Below are 19,562 nucleotides of genomic sequence, written 5' to 3' on the forward strand. Positions count from 1 at the left end.
TTCTTGAAAAGAGAAACACCACTCTCAGTTGCTACACCAATAGAGAAAACCCTCCAGCTTGCGGAAATTAACTTTATAGCCAGACACTCTTTCATAATCAGACAGGATCTGCAAGAACTTGGCACCTGTGGTCTTTGGTTGAGAGAGCAACAGCAACACATCATCAGTATATAATATGACATTCTCCGATCCTCCAACCCAGCATTCCGTCACTCCAGGGCAGGCACAATCCTTTGGGCCAATTCCTCTATAGCTAAATCAAATAGCAGCAGAGAGAGTGGACACCCCTGCCTGAAAATAGGAAAGACAGTAGAAGTTTGTTCATTAGTGAGAAAAGAGACCCTGTCAGTAGATTAGAGCCTAATCTACTGACAGAATTGATCTTGGAAACCAAATTTCTCCAGGACAACAAACAGAAAAGGTTACCACAGCATGTCAAAGGTCTTCTCTGTATCTAGGCACCACCACCATCCCAATCCCCTTCTCTTTTTTTAGCTAGGGATATGATATCCAACAGTGTCCAGGTGTTAGTAAATTATTTTAAACCATAGGACTTCCTTATGAAATACTTTCTGGAAGCCAGAAGTAAGAGACACATCCTCAAAGATCTAGGGTTTGCAGAAGTACTCTTTCAAAATCCAGACTGTGAGGGCCTGGGACCCCATGATGGGCTGGCACAACAGTCCCAGATCTTGAATAATGAGGGTTGGGGACTTCCCCAGTCTGATTAGATTACAGATGGATATTTCCCACAGGCATGGAACAAAGTCTGCAATAGAGAGCTATAAGAATCATAGCATCCCAAACTCTTCTGAGTTTCAATAAGGTCTTTGCCACTAGAAGAACTGGAAGAAAAGCATATAATAGACTCTGATCCCAATTCAAGGCAAACACATTCAAGGCTAGTTTGCATAGAGTCCCCCTTCTGGAGCAGAATAGTGGAATCTTTTAGTTAGGAGGAGATGCAAACAGATCTACCAGGGGATATCTTTTGGAATAATTAATTTTCTACCCCCTCTTCCAGAACCACTCATGGGGGTTCTAGGACCCAGCTCAGTTGGTCCACAAGGATATTTTTCTCTCCTTCCAAGTATGTGGCCCAGACAACCATTCCCTGAGAAATGGCCCAGTCTTACATCTGGACAGTCTGACACAGGAGGTATGAGTCCATTCCTCCCTGTTTGTTGATACAGAACATTATTACTTGATTGTCCATGTGGATGAGGATAACTTTGTTGGTTAAGCAATTTCTAAAAGCTTTTAGAACTGTGGTATTCACTCCCAGTCCTTGAGAGCCACAAATAGATTAGGTTTTCAGGATGTCCCTAATAAATATGCATGAGATAGATTTGCATGCACTTCCTCCACTGTATGCAAATTTCAAGCATATTGTTAGGGATATCCTAAAAACCTGGCCCTTGCAGGCTGGCAGCGACTACCATTGCTTTACAGTGTACTGTATTACCCTTGGTTCTAGGAAGTTTATCTGACGAAGCTTTTCCTGAACTGTCCAAAGGTCCTAGATGCGAAGCCCATCTCTTTCTGGGGTAATGGACGAAAAATTAACACAGCAAAATCAAATGATCTGATGTCTGCAAACAAAACCATGACCAGTGCCATCTCGATGCACAGATACATTTGCACCAAATAGCTGCTGAAAAAGAAAGGCAACATACAAACAAGCAAAAAACCTACCTAAGTGACCAAGGAGAGAAGGAAAAGAAAGACCATGGAGAACTGCAAAGAATTATTCCTGCACTTTTAGGAAGCTGACAGTTGTCTAAAGTAGGAGAGACAGATCCATAACTGGCAGGCTCCATGGAAGAGATAAGGCTGAAGAGGCCCCCATGTGGGTGCATGGTAGCAAAGCATGCTGCACTTTACCTTTAGGGCATTCACAAACTTTCTAGGATCTCTGAAATCAAATTTCCTTGCCAAGTTCCATCTGATGAAGTCACCTATGTGTGAGGACTACTCTTGGCTTGTTTTCGGAGAAATAAATAATTACAATTTGAGTCTTGCTTGCTAATGTATTTGTGTTGTGTTTTTTAAAATAACTATAACTGCACAACATACAAAATGCATAGGTTCACCATCATATATGTAGACTTACATTAGACCCTTACAGCGATACATAGTCAATATTGCATTTCTGTGAAGTCTGCAAAACACAAATGCCAATTCTTCTTTTACTGGGCTTGGTGGACCCTTGGTCTGACCCAGTATGGCAATTTTTATGTTCTAATGTAAGTGTAGTGTTAAGGGTAAGAGGTTCGATTGTCTAGAGGTTATCTTTTTAGGATGTTAAAATCTGAGGAGCTGGATAACAATGCAACTTGTTCACTTTATATTTTTGTACTGTAAGATTATTTTGCCTTGTATGTGGCTCTGTATTTATATAACTAAAGGTTTATACACAGATGTGCTGCTGCAAGACTGGGTTGCAGTATCTTTTGGGTGTTAAAAGAAAAAAGCACAAAGCCCTTTGGGTGGAAGGTTTGGGAAGGGTAGGAACTGAGAGTAGATAGGAAGGGAGATAAAATAGGTACAGAGCTAGAAAGGTTGATAGGGAGCAGGATATAGTAGATCAACGATTGCTGGGAAGGTGGCAGGGCGATGATGAAAAGCTAGGGACAGGGAGATGGGAATATTATAGAAAGAAGAAAGGCAGCACTGGGAAAACAATTAGGATTTGGAGATATCCGAGAATGAGTGTGGGGGGTCAGGACTGGGAACAGAAGGTGGCAAAGAATAAATATGTGATGAATTTGGGGCAACGGAGGAGATCCAAACAGAGGCATAGCTATGAATGGGCAACAATGGCCCAAACACTTTGAACTCAGGCCCACCCAATTATTGGCCAGAAGGAGGTAGAGTTATTGGCTCACAAGGCTTGAATTACCACGTCTGTTTCAAGGACAGGGAGCAGCAGCAGCAGACTCACTGGTGGAGGGCTGAATCACTGCAAGCCAGCAGATGGACAGCCTCTTCTACCCCTTCACAGATGGTGCAGGGGCAGAGGGCTGCTGTAAGTGAAAGAAGAAGGTGCAGTCTGAACTTGCCAGGCTTTACCCTAATCAGCAAGCACCACTTCAAGGCACTGGCAGAACTGTGGCTGCAACTGGCTACTTGTGGTGGATTCCCTGTGCAGCTGCTGACAAGCACCATGCTGGTGGCTGTCCTGCTGAGCCTGGAGGAAGGGGCAACCCTGCCTCCCACTTTCCTGCAGCCAGACTTTCAGACGCATTGTGGGAAGGGGCAGGAACGATGGCTGAGATGAGACTGCATGTGCTTGGAGGGCGCCAATGCAGAGCACTTAGACATACATGATAGCGTATGGATCCTGCTGCAGGGAGACCTGGGGTGGGGGTAGGGAGAGCTTCAGGTACATGCTCTTCTACCTAGATTCACTGGCTGAATGCAGTCCACCAGGCATGTGCACCACCCTGTGCATGTCTCTACTTAAACTAAAGAAGGTACAAACAATTCCCAAAAACGTAAATCCAAATAAAAAGTACAAGGGAATCACTATAACTCACACTGTGACAAATTCTTTATTAAATGTATTATCCTTCTATTTATTTTTAAATTTGAAAAAAAAAACCCAACAATTTTAGTAAGTACTAAAGACCACCTTGCCCAAACATTGTTTATACAGCAGATATGTACATTAAAAATCAAAAGTCACACACATCACGTGCACCTTTCATACCTACAAATATTGTACAAGTATTTGTACAATATTTAAAAATAAATAGAAGAATAATACATTTATTAAAGAATTTATCACAGTGTGAGATATAGCGATTCTCTTTTACTTTTTTATTTGCACATCTCTATTTAACCATCCATTACTGTATTGGGTCGGAAGCACTGAGAAAACAGAGGTAGCATCTACACCCTTTGCTACCATCAAGCCCAGGCCAGCCTTGACACCTGTGTGCGCTGCAGTCTTTTCTGAGAGAATTTTGTTTGTTTTTTTCACTTTGTTTTCGGGGAATGTGCTAGTAAGGGCTGGAAGATATGAATGTTGGTGTCAGGCTGAGGCTCACACTTGTATGCCTAATGCCCTCATATATTTTTTTGAAGCTCTGTTTACTTTGTACGTGTTAAATGAAGTGTACAGCATATCATCACATAACAGATAAATACGCAATAGTCCCCGGTATGTAACAAAAAGAAAGAAAAGAAAAAACTCACAAGATCCTAGACAAAAAAAAAATCTAGAGCTTATTTAAATAAATAAAAGACGTTACTTTGTACCAAGCCCAATATTTGGTCCAAACAGAGTCAGAAACCGAGGTATCCTCCAACAAAGCATAAATAATGTGTTCCATAGAAGCAATCTCTACAGTGATGACCTTCCAGTGCTCTAGGTATGGAACAGATTTCCAGTAAAAGGCAATAAGTAAGTGAGCTGCATGCAGTAAATGAGATAGTCCCAGAAAACAATATGGAAGCTGATCCAATGCAGCAGGAACACGACCAAAACAAAATTAGATTGGCGTCAAGAAATACTTTAATTATAAACGGTAAAAACCAATGCCCGACTCGGGCCGAGTTTCGCTCATACAACGTGGGCTGCTTCAGGGGCTATGTACATAAAACAACAACGTGAAATAGAAGATGATTATTCAAATAATGTTAAAAATAGAAAATCCTCCACAGTAACTGGTGGTGCAGCTATAGACATCAGTTTCAGCACAAAGGCTCAGCACACAGCTTGTGAACTGATTGGCATCTCAGCAAATTGGGAATCTACTCTCGCCCTAGCTAGACAGTACCCAGGTAGAGATCCATCAAGCTCAGGTGAGAGAAAATTGTGTATCTTTCCAAATCACATCCAGTCTTCACTGATATGCAGTGTGCCATTTGTACGTCTGATTGTGCATGTAAAATTGGCCCCAAAACCCTAGTCCACCTTCAAAACCTCACCTTGAGTTACTAGATGACACTCCTATAGTGGTATAAATAGTTGACTACTATGAGAGCCTTATAAAGAGTCTCTCTCTCTCTAGCCAGGAGCAGCCCAAAATAAGAAAATACCCGTCTGAGCACTTCGCTATTTGCGAAGTAAAAATATCGCGGGGTGCGATAAATTTAACATGCATTGCGATAAAATACCTATGCGAAGCACTAAAATAGCGCACAGTGAGGTAACTCTAAATTATCATAGCCATGCCCCTTTTCATTATCACGGGCATTATTCATGCAAAATTTATTGCATTTTGATGAATCTAGGCTTCAGTGATCTAACCTCTTCCTCCCACAACACCTTGGCCAACAGCATATTTACCATATTCCCAAACTCATAAAACCTTTGTTTAGCATAAGCAAAGGATTTATCTATTGCTGAAACCTGCTAGAGTTAAGGCCTATAAAACAGAGTGGGACCCCCCTTCTTATGCCCAAATTCTGTTTACGTTCTATTAACTCAATCTGCTGGTTTTATTCCCTTATGATGGAATATGCAATTAATTTTCCTCTTAGCATAGCTTTCAAAGTCTTCCAGCAAAGAGTGGGAGTATATTCTGCCTGAGGATGATGGAATTGAAAATCTGTAATAGCATCACCATCACCTTGTTAAAGTCTGGATTTTTGAGCACAGATAAATTAAGAATCCATCTACCCCTCCATACCTGATAATGATCTGTTAAATACTGAGATGATATCTCATGTATCTAATTACTAATGTAGAGCTGCACACAAAATCAATTCTGCTATAAGTTTGATATCTAGTGAAAAAGAACATAAGGATAGTAACTTTGAAACAGCCGCACGGGGGCACATGTATGCACGCATGGTGGCTCGCGCCAAAGGATGTAGCCATATTATAACATACATGTGTAAATGGGCGTATGATATAAAATAGGCTGTTCACGTGTACATGTGCGCACAATTTTATATGGACGCATCATTGTGTACGTAAATACCGACTCTAGTGCGTAAGTGGGGGGATTTTATTAGATGCCTGCAGACACAATTACCAGTTTCCCCAGTTTGTTTCCAGTTCACCTAGGTAAAGGATAGGACTTCCTAACACCCCTAGTTAACTAGCCTACTTTATACTTTGTTAGCCCCCATCCTTAAAGCCCTGCTGACTAGCCTAGTACTTTTTGTTTTAGGACTTACATGCCCATCCACAGCAGAAGTAAAGTTATGCGGTAGAGGATCCTGGTGCATGCAAGTATTTACACGCTGGTTACATTCATAAATCCTGGAACACCCATGCCCTGCCCCCTTTTTCGTGAAAGAATTTTTGTGCGCGTACCAGGAAATACATGCGTACCTGGGCGCCTTTTAAAATCCGCACAGTGTGCGCTGGTCCAACTTCTGTGCCTAGCTCCCGGCTTTGGTGCGTGCCGGTCTTTTAAAATTCACCCCATAGTCCTTTCTGATGGGATTCAATCCCCTCCAAATGTCCCTTAAATTCAGGAACTGCAACCAGTGATTTAGTTTGAAAGATGAAGGGTCACTTCTGATGGTGCCCCTGGATCTATCCAAGGTGGGATCTAAACATACATTCCAGTCACCACCAATAAATAGTATGTCTGTGGAATATTGTGCTAACCTAGGAAAAAAAGAATTCAACGCACTGTGTTGTGCATTTGGATGATAAACATTGACCATTTATTTATTTGAAGTTTTTATATACCAACATTTGTTTAGTAACATCACATCGGTTCACAATCAACAAAATTTTGCAGCAGTGCTAAATAAACAAGCGATTAGCGACTGTGCTTTACAAATAATGACTTAACCAAAGGGAAATAGGGGAAAGAGGAACAGAGGAGAGGGAGAATAAAGAGGTAAATAAAATAAGTAAATAGTTGTACAAATTAGATTGCAAATACCATTAAATTAAATAAATAATTAAGTAAAACTTGCTAGAACAATGGTAGGTACAGTTAAATAAAAAAACTGGGGGACAAATCCTGTGCAAATTCTATTGAGCGAGGTTGAGTGAATTGCTGGTAGATGATTGCGTATAACTTAAGTATAAGTTTGTAGGAATAGCCATGTTTGAGTTTTTGTTTGAATTTCATTGGGCATGCTTCCTGACGTAGTTCAGGTGGCATGTTGTACCAACAAAGAGGCCCAGCTACGGATATAGCACGCTTTCTGGTTACCTCGAGAATGGTCGCTTTGTGAGAGGGAGTGTGTAGAGTGGCAGCATGTTGAGTTCTGGGGGGTCTGGAGTGCTTGTGGAAATGTAGGTCATTATTGAGCCAGGTCATATTATCAGTGTGTAGGGTCTTGTGTATTAAAGATAAGGTTTTGAACATGATTCTTTGTGCAATGGGGAGCCAGTGCAAATCTTTGAGAATGGGAGTAATATGTTCCGACCTTCGAGTGTTGGTGAGTATGCGAGCTGCTGCATTTTGCATAGTAAAGCTTATCTCTTATAAAATATTAAAAAATTACAAATACCTTCCTTGTCATGAAATGATTTGTTAACAAGCAAGGGAAGTGATCTGTGCACTAAAAATACAATTCCATAGCTTTTTGAATTATCAGCAGCATGATAAACTTCCCCACCCAACCCCTAACCAATCTGTCATGCTCAGTCTTGGATAAATGAGTCTCCTGTAGAAATGCAATCTGAATATCATGTCTCTTAATAGGGGAAGAAATCCCTTTAACATTAAGAGAAACAATATGCAATTTAGAGCCCATGATTCCCAGTAAACATGCAGCAGCTCGCATACTCACCAACACTCGAAGGTCGGAACATATTACTCCCATTCTCAAAGATTTGCACTGGCTCCCCATTGCACAAAGAATCATGTTCAAAACCTTATCTTTAATACACAAGACCCTACACACTGATAATATGACCTGGCTCAATAATGACCTACATTTCCACAAGCACTCCAGACCCCACAGAACGCAACATGCTGCCACTCTACACACTCCCTCTCACAAAGCGACCATTCTCGAGGTTTATATTAATAATCAAAATAACTAACAGTGTGGAAAAAGAAGAAAAATCTTTTGCAGGATTTCTGCACAGTAGCAGAACCACAAATGAACTTGGAAATCTTTGGTTTTATAATGTGTCTAATCATATGATTTTTTTTGTTTTAAACTTGAGAACCACTCAGAACCTAACCAGTAACTTAACCCCAATTTTTCCCACTTTTTTTTTTTTTTTTACAGACCCATAAACAGCAAGCAGCCAACCTGTATTCAAAGATACTAGTACACCCCCTATAGAGAAAGGCCCCTGCACAACCGGATCTGAACCCCAAACCACTTCCTGTTACCCTCTGTGAGAAAAACCCCAATCCAGAGTACACAGCAAATCCAAAAGCACATCCAGAATAAGAAAAGATTAAAAATAATTAAATGACTCAAGATAAACAAAACTTAAACAGCACCAAAACAGGAAACGTCTTAATCCAAATCAGAAGTCACAAATAAGTAAAAAAACCCATTCAAAACATTCAAAAGAAGAACAGCTCTGCCGAGCCCATTCAATCATCATGCAAAAGGCAATACTGTCCACAGAAGGGGCAGCACACTGCAAGGCCAAGCCCCGACAATATCTTGAAAGAACACTCAAAACCACACAAGTGGAATAAAACAGAAAAAATGAATGAGATGGCAGAAGGTTCAATACAGAGAAATTCAGAAATAAGAGATCTCCATAATATAAAAGAAGTTGCATATAAATCCTGTATAAAAACAGAAAATTAACCAAACATACAGCACAGCCAAAAAATAATTCTTGTACTCTATTTACTGAAGCTCACCAGATCCCCACATAAATAAAGAATGTCATAAAAATAAAAGGAGAAAGGCATCCTGAAGGTTGATCTAATGTCTTGAGCAGATCAATGATTAGGAGCAACACCTTGTAAATATTTTCTTGCCTGATCTGGAGATTCCACACTGATGCTTTTCCTTGTGTTGGTAAACCTGCAACCGAGCTGGTTTAACAAGGCATAAGATTCTACTCCTGGGGGAATTCTGTGCAAAAAAACTGAAAATTCTACATACTTTATATTGGTCAAAATAACAATATATATGACAATATTTAAGTAATTAATTTAAAATGTAATACAGAAAAAAGTTATTACTTAAAGATGCAGAGTTTTAAATATTTTGAGCAGAATTTCCTTAGAAGTACATTGTAAGAATGCCCCTTCCACCCTCTCTCTCTCTCTGCTCCTTTAGCCGGTCCACTTTCACTTTGCTTTCTTAGGCTCCCCAACTCTTCCACCCTCCACTATCTCTCCCCTTCCCTGCTAGGCTCAACCCCTTCCACTCTCTTTCTACTCCCAAGAGTATGAGCCCTCACTCAGTACTGCCCCTCACACAGGCTCCCACTGTCCATCTCTCTCTCTCACACACACAGGCTTCCTCTCTCTCATGCACATAAACACCTCCTCATACAGGCTCCTTCTCGCTCTCACATACACAACTTCACACAGGCTCCCTTTCTCTCTCATGCATACATCCTCACATAGGCTACCTATCTCTCTCTCTCACATACTCCTACACATTGGCACTCTCTGTCTCACACACACACACAGGCTCCCTCTCTCATCCCCCTACGCACAGGCTCGTTTTCTCACAAGCACCCTCACACACACACACACTCCCTTTTTCATGAACACTAGCTCCCAATCTCTCACACACATACACATTCCATCACAATCTCCTCACAAAGAATCCCTCCCACTCTCTGGCGCACACACACACACATACCCTCACTCATGCTCACACACGTACACTTCTACACTCAGCTTCGCAGTCTCATAAAACAACCACTACACACAGACCCACTCTCACTGGGGCCTGCTCTGCTTGCGGCATGCCGGGGTTTGCACCTCCATCTTTGCCGCAAGTGGGATGTGCTCTGCTCGCATGCCACGGCCGTCTCCCTCTTCGCTGTGACATGGCATTCTGGGGCCTTCCCTCTCTTTGCTGGACCTATTTCCTTCACGCTGCAATGCAGCATGCAAGGGCCTTCTCCTTCATCGCTGTGACACGGTATGCAAGGGACTTCTCCCTCTTCTCACAATGCGGCACACCGCAACCTTCTTCTTCGCCATGGCACGCCAAAACCTGCTCTTTCTTCACCGCAGTGGGATGGGCTCTACTCGCAGCACGCTGGGATCTGCTCCATCTTCGCAGCAGTGGGATGGGGTCTGCTTGTGGCATGCCGGAGCCTGCTCCAAATTCTGCACAGAAACTGGAATTTCTGCGCAGGAGGGGAATTCTGCGCAAATTCTGCACTCCACAGTAGCACAGAATTCCCCCAGAAGTATGTCTCAGGTCCCTTTTTATCTCAGCAAATGCTTGCTGATGTTTTTGAATGGTCTGAGAGAAATATTGAAAATAAACAGACACTACTGATTGAACTAAAGCTCGTCTTTTTTCCTTGCTGCATCCAACATAAGAGCATAAGAACATAAGATATGCCATACTGGGTCAGACCAAGGGTCCATCAAGCCCAGTATCCTGTTTCTAACAGTGACCAATCCAACCCACAAGTACCTGGCAAGTACCTAAACATTAGATAAAGCACAAGCTACTATTGTTTATTAATTACCTTAATAGCAGTTTATGGAGTTTTCCTGTAGTAACTTATCCAAACCTTTTTTAAACCCAGTTCCACTAACTGCTGTAACCACATCCTCTGGCATCAAATTCCAGAGCTTAACTATGTGCTGAGTGAAAAAGAATTTTCTTCGATTTATTTTAAATGAGCTACTTCCTAACTTCATGGAGTGTCCCCTGGTCCTTTTATCTGAGAGAGTAAATAAACGATTTACATTAACTTGTTCAAGTCCTTTCATGATGTTGTAGACTTCTATCATATCCCCCCAACACCATACTTATACCTGAAAAATTATGAAGACGGACAATCAGAATCTGCAGCCTTCCATTAGAGCTTGGGGCCAGGACCAACGTCCAGTGCGCACAGTTAACCTTGAGTCGGACCCCTTTCACTTCCAGGACCAACAATTCAGGAATCTAGCAGGTCACAAATTTCGCAGAATCTGAGCCTTCAGCATTCTGAGGCAAGCCAATGATACACAAATTATTCCCCTGATTTCGATTCTCCGTTCTCTCTCTCTCGTCCTGAATTTTGGCTTTCCTCTTCATCAATCTTTTGACCAAATGTGGTCACTGCATGCTCCAGATCCACCATTTGCCCAGTAAATTTGTCAATCCTAGTCTCTGGCGTTTGAACTGAAGCAACGAGCTAGGCCACCTGGTCCACAACAATTCCAAGCTGGGAATCTATGTGCTTACAGATGAATTTTTAAAATACCTGTGCAAGCCAAAAGCAGGAGATATGTGCACAAGTTGGGCCGTCAAGTGCCGAGCAGATTTTAAAAGCCTCCTGAGTATGCGTGCATCTCCCACTATGCACACAAATAAAACGTTTCAAAAAAGGGGTGGGGAGTAGGCATAGTCTGGGCAGGGCATGGGTGTTCCTGGATTTCACAATGAAACCAGCATGTAAATGCATACATGCACAAGTACACACTGGGTTTCCCTGCCGTGTAAAATTTACTTCTGCTATGGATGGCGTGTAAGTAATAAAATAAAAAAATCTAGGCATGTCGGTGGGGTTTTAAGGGTCAGGGCTAACAGGGGAAAAGGAAGGCTATTAAACTAGAAGGCTTTAGAAGTTCTATCCCTTACCTGGCCAAACTAGGAACAAACTGGTGAAACTGGCAATGGCGTGGACCTTTTAAAATCCCCTCACTTAAGCGGTGGAAGCAGGATTTGCGCGCGCCCACTTAAAATTGCATGCACAAGTGCACGCTCAACCTATTTTATAATGTGCATGCATATATGCGCATATCTTATAAAATACCTGCGAACATGGGCACGAGCCAGCTAACGCGACACATGTGCATCCGTGCGCCTGTTTAAAAGTTACCATCCCTGTGAGTTTGTCAGAGAATCTATTCATTAAATACTTAAGTGCAGCAGTAACATTCATAAGGGATACATTGAACCAGTTTCTCCCTTCCAAGGATGTCTCCTCCATGTGGCATGCACTCTTCTTCTCCAAAACAGATTTGATGTCCAAGGATTGAGCTTTGGTCACTTATCAGTCCACATTTTGGACACAGAACGGATAGGAACCTCCTTAGATATTGCAGCACGTGAAAAGCCAATCCAAAATTGTTTTTAAAAAATAGAAGTTAATCTAGGAAATGGTGGGAACCCTGTTCCCGTGCTGCTGTTCAGGCTAGAATATCATGTGATCCCTCACGCCTGCCCAGGCTCAGCCAAAAAAGCAGTAGTAGCTATGCCACTATGCAAAACTACTATACATTTCTTTGTGATCACTATACACGTGATATATACATATATATACTTTTTAAGTAAACTGTGACAGTGCTATAAAGTAAGGAGAGAAAAGAATTGGCACAAGCAACTTATGTAGATTTTGTAAATAAAAAGTAAAATGAACTTTCAAAGTAAGAAATATATCTCTACCCCCCTTCCCTCCCTCTCCACCTCTCCCCCCCCCATAAAGACCTCACCCCCCATAAAGACTCCTCTGCTAGCCTCCCGCCTCCCACCACCTCCACTTCCCCTCCCTCTATCTTCCCACACAATAACACCCTCTCCAAACCTGACACAAGCCACATTGCTTCGATCTAGACTGTTATAAATTGTTCAAACACCACATTACGATGTCACCCCGACGCAATGTAAATTGTCATAAATCCTTGTTGCAATGTAAAATGTTTTTGTTTTAAACTCTCAAATTACCTCATTACTATTTAAACCCATATTCATATTATGACATTATAAATGTTACTGTGATTTACTACTATCCTATATATTTTAAATTGTTATAATTTATACTCATCTCCTTCGTTGCTAGACAAGTTACCATGTTAAATGTTACACTGTAAAATAAGGCAAGTTACCATGTTAATTGTTTCATGTAAAATAAGGCAGACCCTGCCCTATTCACAGAGTTATATGTAAACCGATGTGATATCTCGATCGAATGTCGGTATATAAAAGCAAATAAATAAATAAATAAATAAATAAAATATCTCTATTTTACTTCAACTCTGCATTTCTCCCTATATCACCTTTATAGTTATTGCTATGGCTAGAAAGCAGGGCATGACTGAGGGATAGGATGCACAAATTTATACCCATCCATGCACAGGTTTCCTTCTAAAACCATCTACCATGCCATCACAGCACAAGAAGTGTAGGTAAGCGAACACCCAAGAAACACAGCCAAGACGCAAATAAACTGTCGTGCCAATAACGTTTCTAAGACTCTAAATATATCAGGAACATTATAAAACTTTTCACAAAATGTAAAATTACCTTCATTCGACATTCCTTCAATAACCCTTCCACAAATTTCCAGTTGGTCTGGGCAATCACTGCAGGCGAGAGGTCTGAAAGTTTGGGCTGCCTCAGAGTTTTTCCTAAACTCCTGGCCTCTTGCATGTATTTCTAAAGCAAACAAGACAGAGCATTAATACAACATGATCCACAAGAGATCTTCCTGCTCTGCAGGAACATGTTATAAAATGGACTACTGGAAAAAAGTGAAATAAAGTATCAAATATTAAAACTAGATTAAATGCATGTATTCTGTTCATTGTATTTTCCTCCTTTCAGTTCAATGTAAGCCAGTATGATGTGCCTCACAAATGTCGGCAAAGAAAAATCTATAAATAAAATAAAATAAAATAAATAAAATATAACATTTTGGGTGTGGGGGAAAGATGTCTAAAGACATGCTTCTTTTTTAACCTGTTCAGTGAGGGAGCACTTTTTCTTAGAAAGTGAATTTTTGTTTTTTTATTTGGGTGGTAGGTGGGAGTCTCCAGACAAAATGCAAGGTTTGACACACATTTTAGTGTATAGAAATCTAAGTGATAGAGAAAAACAAGGCGCATCAAAAAAAGTTCAGACATGGTGGAGAATATCGGCTGTTCACAGGCAGAACCCATCCCTCTTCAAGAGCATATCAGCATTTTGTGCAAAAAAGTTTGATGTTCCTAAGAACTGTTTGCGAGTCCATGTTCTGTTAGAAAGGTCTTCTTCATTAAAACAGCAGAGGTATTTTAGAAGAGTTTGGTTTGCAGTTAAAATCACTAATATTTCTCTTTTCTCACTCATTTTTACTTCATGTCAGAAAACTAATAAATGGTTCAAGTGTTTGAAAACCCTCCTCAGTCACTCACATCAACATATATCTAAAATCAGGATGTTGCAGCAATGGTCCTTCTCAGAATCGCATGAAGGCACCCACTAATATGGATGGTGGTGGATAAGGACAAACAGAAAACAGGTTAAAAAAAAGTTAATGGGAAATCTGGATTCTCAGCCCACCTATCCGAATGATGCTCAGGGAGGCTTACTGCATTTTTAGAATGCAGGTAGAATAATTTTAATCTTCATGAGTACCTGAGCAAACTAAAGATAAAATGACTTGCCCAAGACCACAAGGAATGTCAGTAGGAGAAGTGGGATTTGAATCCTGGTTTCCCTGATTCACAGCCTATTGTTGTAGCCACTAGATTTCTACTCTCTTAAAAAAACAAACAAACAAACAAAAACACACCTTGGAAAGTAAATAAGGGGAAAAAAAAGAAAAGAATATAAAGCCAAGAACCAATGACATTAATATTCTGAGCAATCTAGACAGGTTCTGTTAAATGAATAAACATAAAGCCCTATCAGGTTTGCTAGTAATTGAAACATGTCAATGTGTGCATGCAATCTATCACATGCACAGAGTGAGGGAGGAAGATCTGCTCATTACACACAATGCATTCTATTAACACAGAACTAGCTAAGTTCCTCAAAATACCAATTTATCTATTTCTTGGCTCCAGTGTTTCCTCTTTTGATCTTCCTCCTATCTTGTGCCTATATTTCTTTTCCTAGTCTCTCTCTATATATGTAAATTTGCTATTATTGTGTGTTGGTCACTGTCATTCGTATTTCAAAACTCATATTTGCACTGCCTTTTCACATTTAATGATAGATTTCATTTCCTTAGGGTCTACATAGTATCCCACCAGAACTTTTTCCTTAACTGAACATGAAAAATGGTAATAATTGATTTTCTCATGAACACATAAATATGTCAAATGTGCTTACATGCATATAACAGCTGTCTGAACATTGCTTGACTTTAGTACATACAACATTACCTGAGCCATGTAGCAGTGCACAAACATTTAGAGGTTAGGAGAAGTACCCACATACTTTCAACCAGTGAGAAAAGGATGTTCCTGGGTTCAGGGAAAGGTTGTGGGGAGAAATGAGTGTGTATTTTCAATCATAAGAAATAGGAGCTTTCCCAGAGACAGAGAGAGTCCAGGGGAATGTTTAAGGAGTGAATTTTCAAAATGTTACATGGATAAAAATTAGTGTATATGTGCGTCAGTAGCCTTTACTCATTTATTCTGTATTTTATTAAACTTGAAAATACACACATACTTTTATATATGTGCGCAAAAAAAGGGGTTTGTGTCTAGGGGCATTCCGAAGTGAGGCCAACAAAAGTGAATAAGTTGCTCTTTTAAAAGACACTCACACACACATATTTGCCAACTTATTTGCGTATTTCTACACCTGATAATTATCTAGAGTGATATTAAATATATTTATTATGAAGTACTGATTGGATGCGAAGTCTGGGTGAACTGGGGGGAGTTCAGGCTGAAGAACCAGGAAGGTCTTGAAGACCTGGAGAAGGACTAAGCGAACTAGTGGACTAATTGGTAAACTGGATAAAGCGCAGTTCCTTACCTGTAACAGGTATTCTCCAACAGCAGGATGTTAGTCCTCACATGTGGATGACATCATCTGATAGAGCCTGGCACAGGAAACTTTGACCAGCACACTGAGCATGCCCAGCATGCCACATTCTGTGCATCCATGTGAGGTCCCCCTTCAGTCTTGTAACAGAGAAACAAGTATGAGCCAAAAAATAAAACAACCCAGAAGGAGAACCCAATTCTGCAGGGTGGCGGGCGGGATTCCTGAGGACTAACATCCTGCTGTCCTAGGAGAACACCTGTTACAGGTAAGCAACTGTGCTTTCTTCTAGGACAAGCAGGATCTCACATGTGGGTGAATACTAAGCTCCAAGCTATTTCCGTGAACAAGTGAGTCCAACAGGTATTGAACAAAGTGCCAACAGGCACAACAATAACTGTGGCTCTGTTAGTCAGCAGGGGACTTCCTGGCTCCCACTAGGGGCACTTGGCAGGAAGAATTGGGTTCAGGTCTGGAAAAGATTGTGCAGGACAAATTAACCAAATGCACTATCCTGCTGCCCATCCTTGTCCAAGCAGTAATGAGCTGCAAATGTGTGAAGAGAACTCCACGTTGTGGCATGGCAAATTTTGACAATGGAGACTGCTCGCAGATGAGCCACTGACATCACCATGGCCCACACAGTGTGAGCTTTGATTCGGCTGGCCAGCGGAAGGCCTGCTTGCGCATAGCAGAAGGCGATGCAATCCGTCAGCCAGTTGGACAAAGTCTGTTTACCCACCGGCACTCCCAATTTATTGGTATTGAAAGACACAAAGAGCTGAGTGGACTGCCTGTGACCAGCTGTGCGATCTAAGTAAAAAGCCACGGCCCTCTTGCAATCCAAAGTATGAAGAGCCTCCCTTGAATGGGAATGAGGCCTGGGAAAGAAGGTGGGTAAAACAATTGATTCATTAATGTGGAAATCAGTCACTACCTTAGGCAGGAACTTAGGGTGCGTACGCAAGACCACACGGTCATGAAAGAACCTCGTGTATGGCAGGTAAGTTACCAAGGCCTGAAGCTCGCTGACTTATGAGCCAAAGTAATCGCCATTAGGAATATAACTTTCCAGGTGAGGAACTTGGGTCATAGGAATGAAACAGCTCAAAGGGAGGACACATGAGCCACGCCAGGACAATGTTGAGGTCCCAGGATGCAACAGGAGGCTGAAGGGGCTTAAGCTGGAGCAGGCCCCTCATAAAATGACCTAAGTAAGGGCTACATCGATATGAGCCAGCCACACCTCGATGGTATGCACTAACTAAGATGAACCCTGACTGAGCCAGTTTGAAGCCTAGACTCGGAAAAGTGCCACAAGTAGTCCAACAGCTGGGGAAGGAGTCATGTGAATGGATCCAAGCCATGCCCCGCACACTAGATGGAGAATCTTCTCCACTTCAAACTGTAAGACTTCCTGGTGGAAGGCTTTCTAGAAGCTACCAGCACCTGGAGATACTGTCAGGGCCAATGGCTGAAGGAATTAGCGTTCAACATCCATGCCATTAGGGCCAACATCCGGAGGTTCAGATGGTGCAGGGTGCCCTGGTTCTAAGTGATCAGATCGGGCACAGTCCCCAGCTGGATGGAGGCCCTGACCATGAGGTCCCGCAGGAGAGGAAACCTGTCGGGGCCAAAAGAGCACCAGGAGGATCATGGTCCCTCTGTCCTGTTGAAGCTTCAGAAGAGTCTTCAAGAGGATGAGAAGAGGAGGATATGCACAGCAGACCTCTCCCCCAGTGAAGTGAGAAGGCATCCGCGCCCCCCCCCCCCCCCCCCGGTGACAGGGAGCAGAAGCTCCTTACCTTGTAATTGTGCAGGAAGGCAAAGAGTTCCACATCTGGGGTACCCCACTGATGAAACATTTTGGCCGCTAAATCAGGATTGATGGGCCATTCGTGTCGCTGGAAGGAGCGATTCAGTCAGTCCGCCAGCACGTTCAGCGTCCCAGGCAGTGTTGCATCCGTTGGACCTCGACAGCTTCACCCCGTTTGCCTCACCTTATTCACAGTTCCTCCCGCTTACCTGGGCAAGATGACTACCGCTGTGTCTACAAGCCGACCTCTCTGGCATTCCCGGAATGGCTATGGTGCAGCCTCCCACCATTGCTCCCCCCCATGTACCTAACTAGGGTGTGCGCAACCCACGTCTTTGTACCACCCTTGGTGCGAACCTAGAGGGTGTTCCCTCATGCTGACATCACGTCATCCGGATATATTACCTTCACTCATTTGCTAGCTCCCCGAGTTAGCAAGGACTCAAATCCGTTCTCGTCTACGCTACTCTGCCGCTTCCGTGCTGCCGCAGGAAGCTCTCTCTTTGCCCTTCGGGGTATATATGCTAACCTGGGTACCCACTCCTCGGGGGTCCTCTGCTTTATTTCAGATGCCTTACAGGGAACAGGTACTCACTCCTCGAGGGCCTGCTCTCCCTGCCTCGGTACCTGTACCTTCTACAATGACCTGGTGGAATCGCATATCAACAGCAAACACCTAGTGAGTACTCTAACCCTCAGTCTATCATCCACAGTATCTCCTCGCTGAGAGACCTGCTGCGGAACCTCCTGACATCATCTAGGAGAGAAAGGCTCCCTCTGCCGAGGTCCCTGAGACTGCAACTACGAGACCCTCACTACTGCCACCTCTGGTGGTTCTATCCAAGCTGTTTAATAAAAGAACTCTTGTGTTTGATTAGTACGAGTCTAGCCCAGTGCTGTGGCTCCTCACAGGGCTCCTCCCCGTGGGCATAGTCACCTCCACAGCACCCAAGGATCCACAAACACACATAATAATAACAGGCAGGTACGTCGCACACGACATCCCCGCGACAGGGCCGAGGCCACACCTGCACCACCTCGTGACAGAGGATGAACGATCCTGTGCTTCACTGTTTGCTGACATACCACATTGCCATTTGGTTGTCCATAAGGATCAGGACTTCTTTATGCAACAACTGGTCTCAGAACGCCCATAAGGCATAATGGATCACCCGAAGCTCCAGAAAGTTTATTTGACAGTGGGCTTCATGAGCAGTCCAGAGTCCATGCATGTAGATGCTGTCCACATGGGCTCCCCAGCCCTGAGGAGACGCGTCGGTGATGAGGACCACTTGAGGCGGAGCAGTCTGGAAGGGAATCCCCCCACTCTAAATTGTAGAGGTTTTCTCAGCAGGATAGAGTGGTCCGCAGAGGTTCCGTGACTGCCAGGCAAGTCTTGAGGTCCTGAGAGGCCTGTCACCACTGTTACCGCAAAGTCCATTGTGCCCTCTGTATGCACAAGTGGGCGAGAGGGATAACATGGACAGAATCTGCCATGTGGCCCATCAAGCGGAGCAGAAGGCGGGCAGTCACATGCCAGCTGCTGCATACAAAGGCCCTGGTGAGGTAAGGGCAAGAGCTCGATCGCCGGGCAAAAATGCTTTTGCCTGTGCTGTACCTAGCCTGGCTCCTATGAAGTCCAGCTGAGGAGATGGGCAGAGATGGGATTTTGAGTAGTTGATCACAGACCCTAAGGATTGCAGAGTCTGCATTGTCAGGGCTAAAGCACTCAGCACCCCTGTGCGGGAATCGCTTTTGATCATCCAGTCGTCTAGGTATGGGAAGATGTACAACTCACGACACCTGAGATACGCGAGGGGCTGAGGCCAACCCAAAAGATAGCATCTTGTACTGGTAGTGAGACTTCCCCACTACGAAGTGGATGTATTTTATGTGGCCGGGGAAGATGCTATGTGAGCGTAAGCTTTGAGATTGAGGGAACAGAGCCAGTCTCCTCTTTTGA

At 42.9% G+C, this 19,562-nt stretch overlaps 1 protein-coding gene across 3 annotated transcripts in view; it reads right to left on the reverse strand.

Moving 5' to 3' along the window:
• DENND5B (DENN domain containing 5B) overlaps nucleotides 1-19,562 on the reverse strand; it is a 476,583-nt gene that overhangs the window by 111,712 nt on the left and 345,309 nt on the right. For all 3 annotated transcript variants that reach the window (XM_029600012.1, XM_029600011.1, XM_029600010.1), the window contains one exon: nucleotides 13,330-13,461. In XM_029600012.1, coding sequence (XP_029455872.1) covers nucleotides 13,330-13,461 — 132 coding nt within the window. The remainder of the gene's footprint in view (nucleotides 1-13,329; nucleotides 13,462-19,562) is intronic.

This window comes from Rhinatrema bivittatum, chromosome 4 (genome assembly GCF_901001135.1).
Source record: "Rhinatrema bivittatum chromosome 4, aRhiBiv1.1, whole genome shotgun sequence".
NCBI lineage: Eukaryota > Metazoa > Chordata > Amphibia > Gymnophiona > Rhinatrematidae > Rhinatrema > Rhinatrema bivittatum.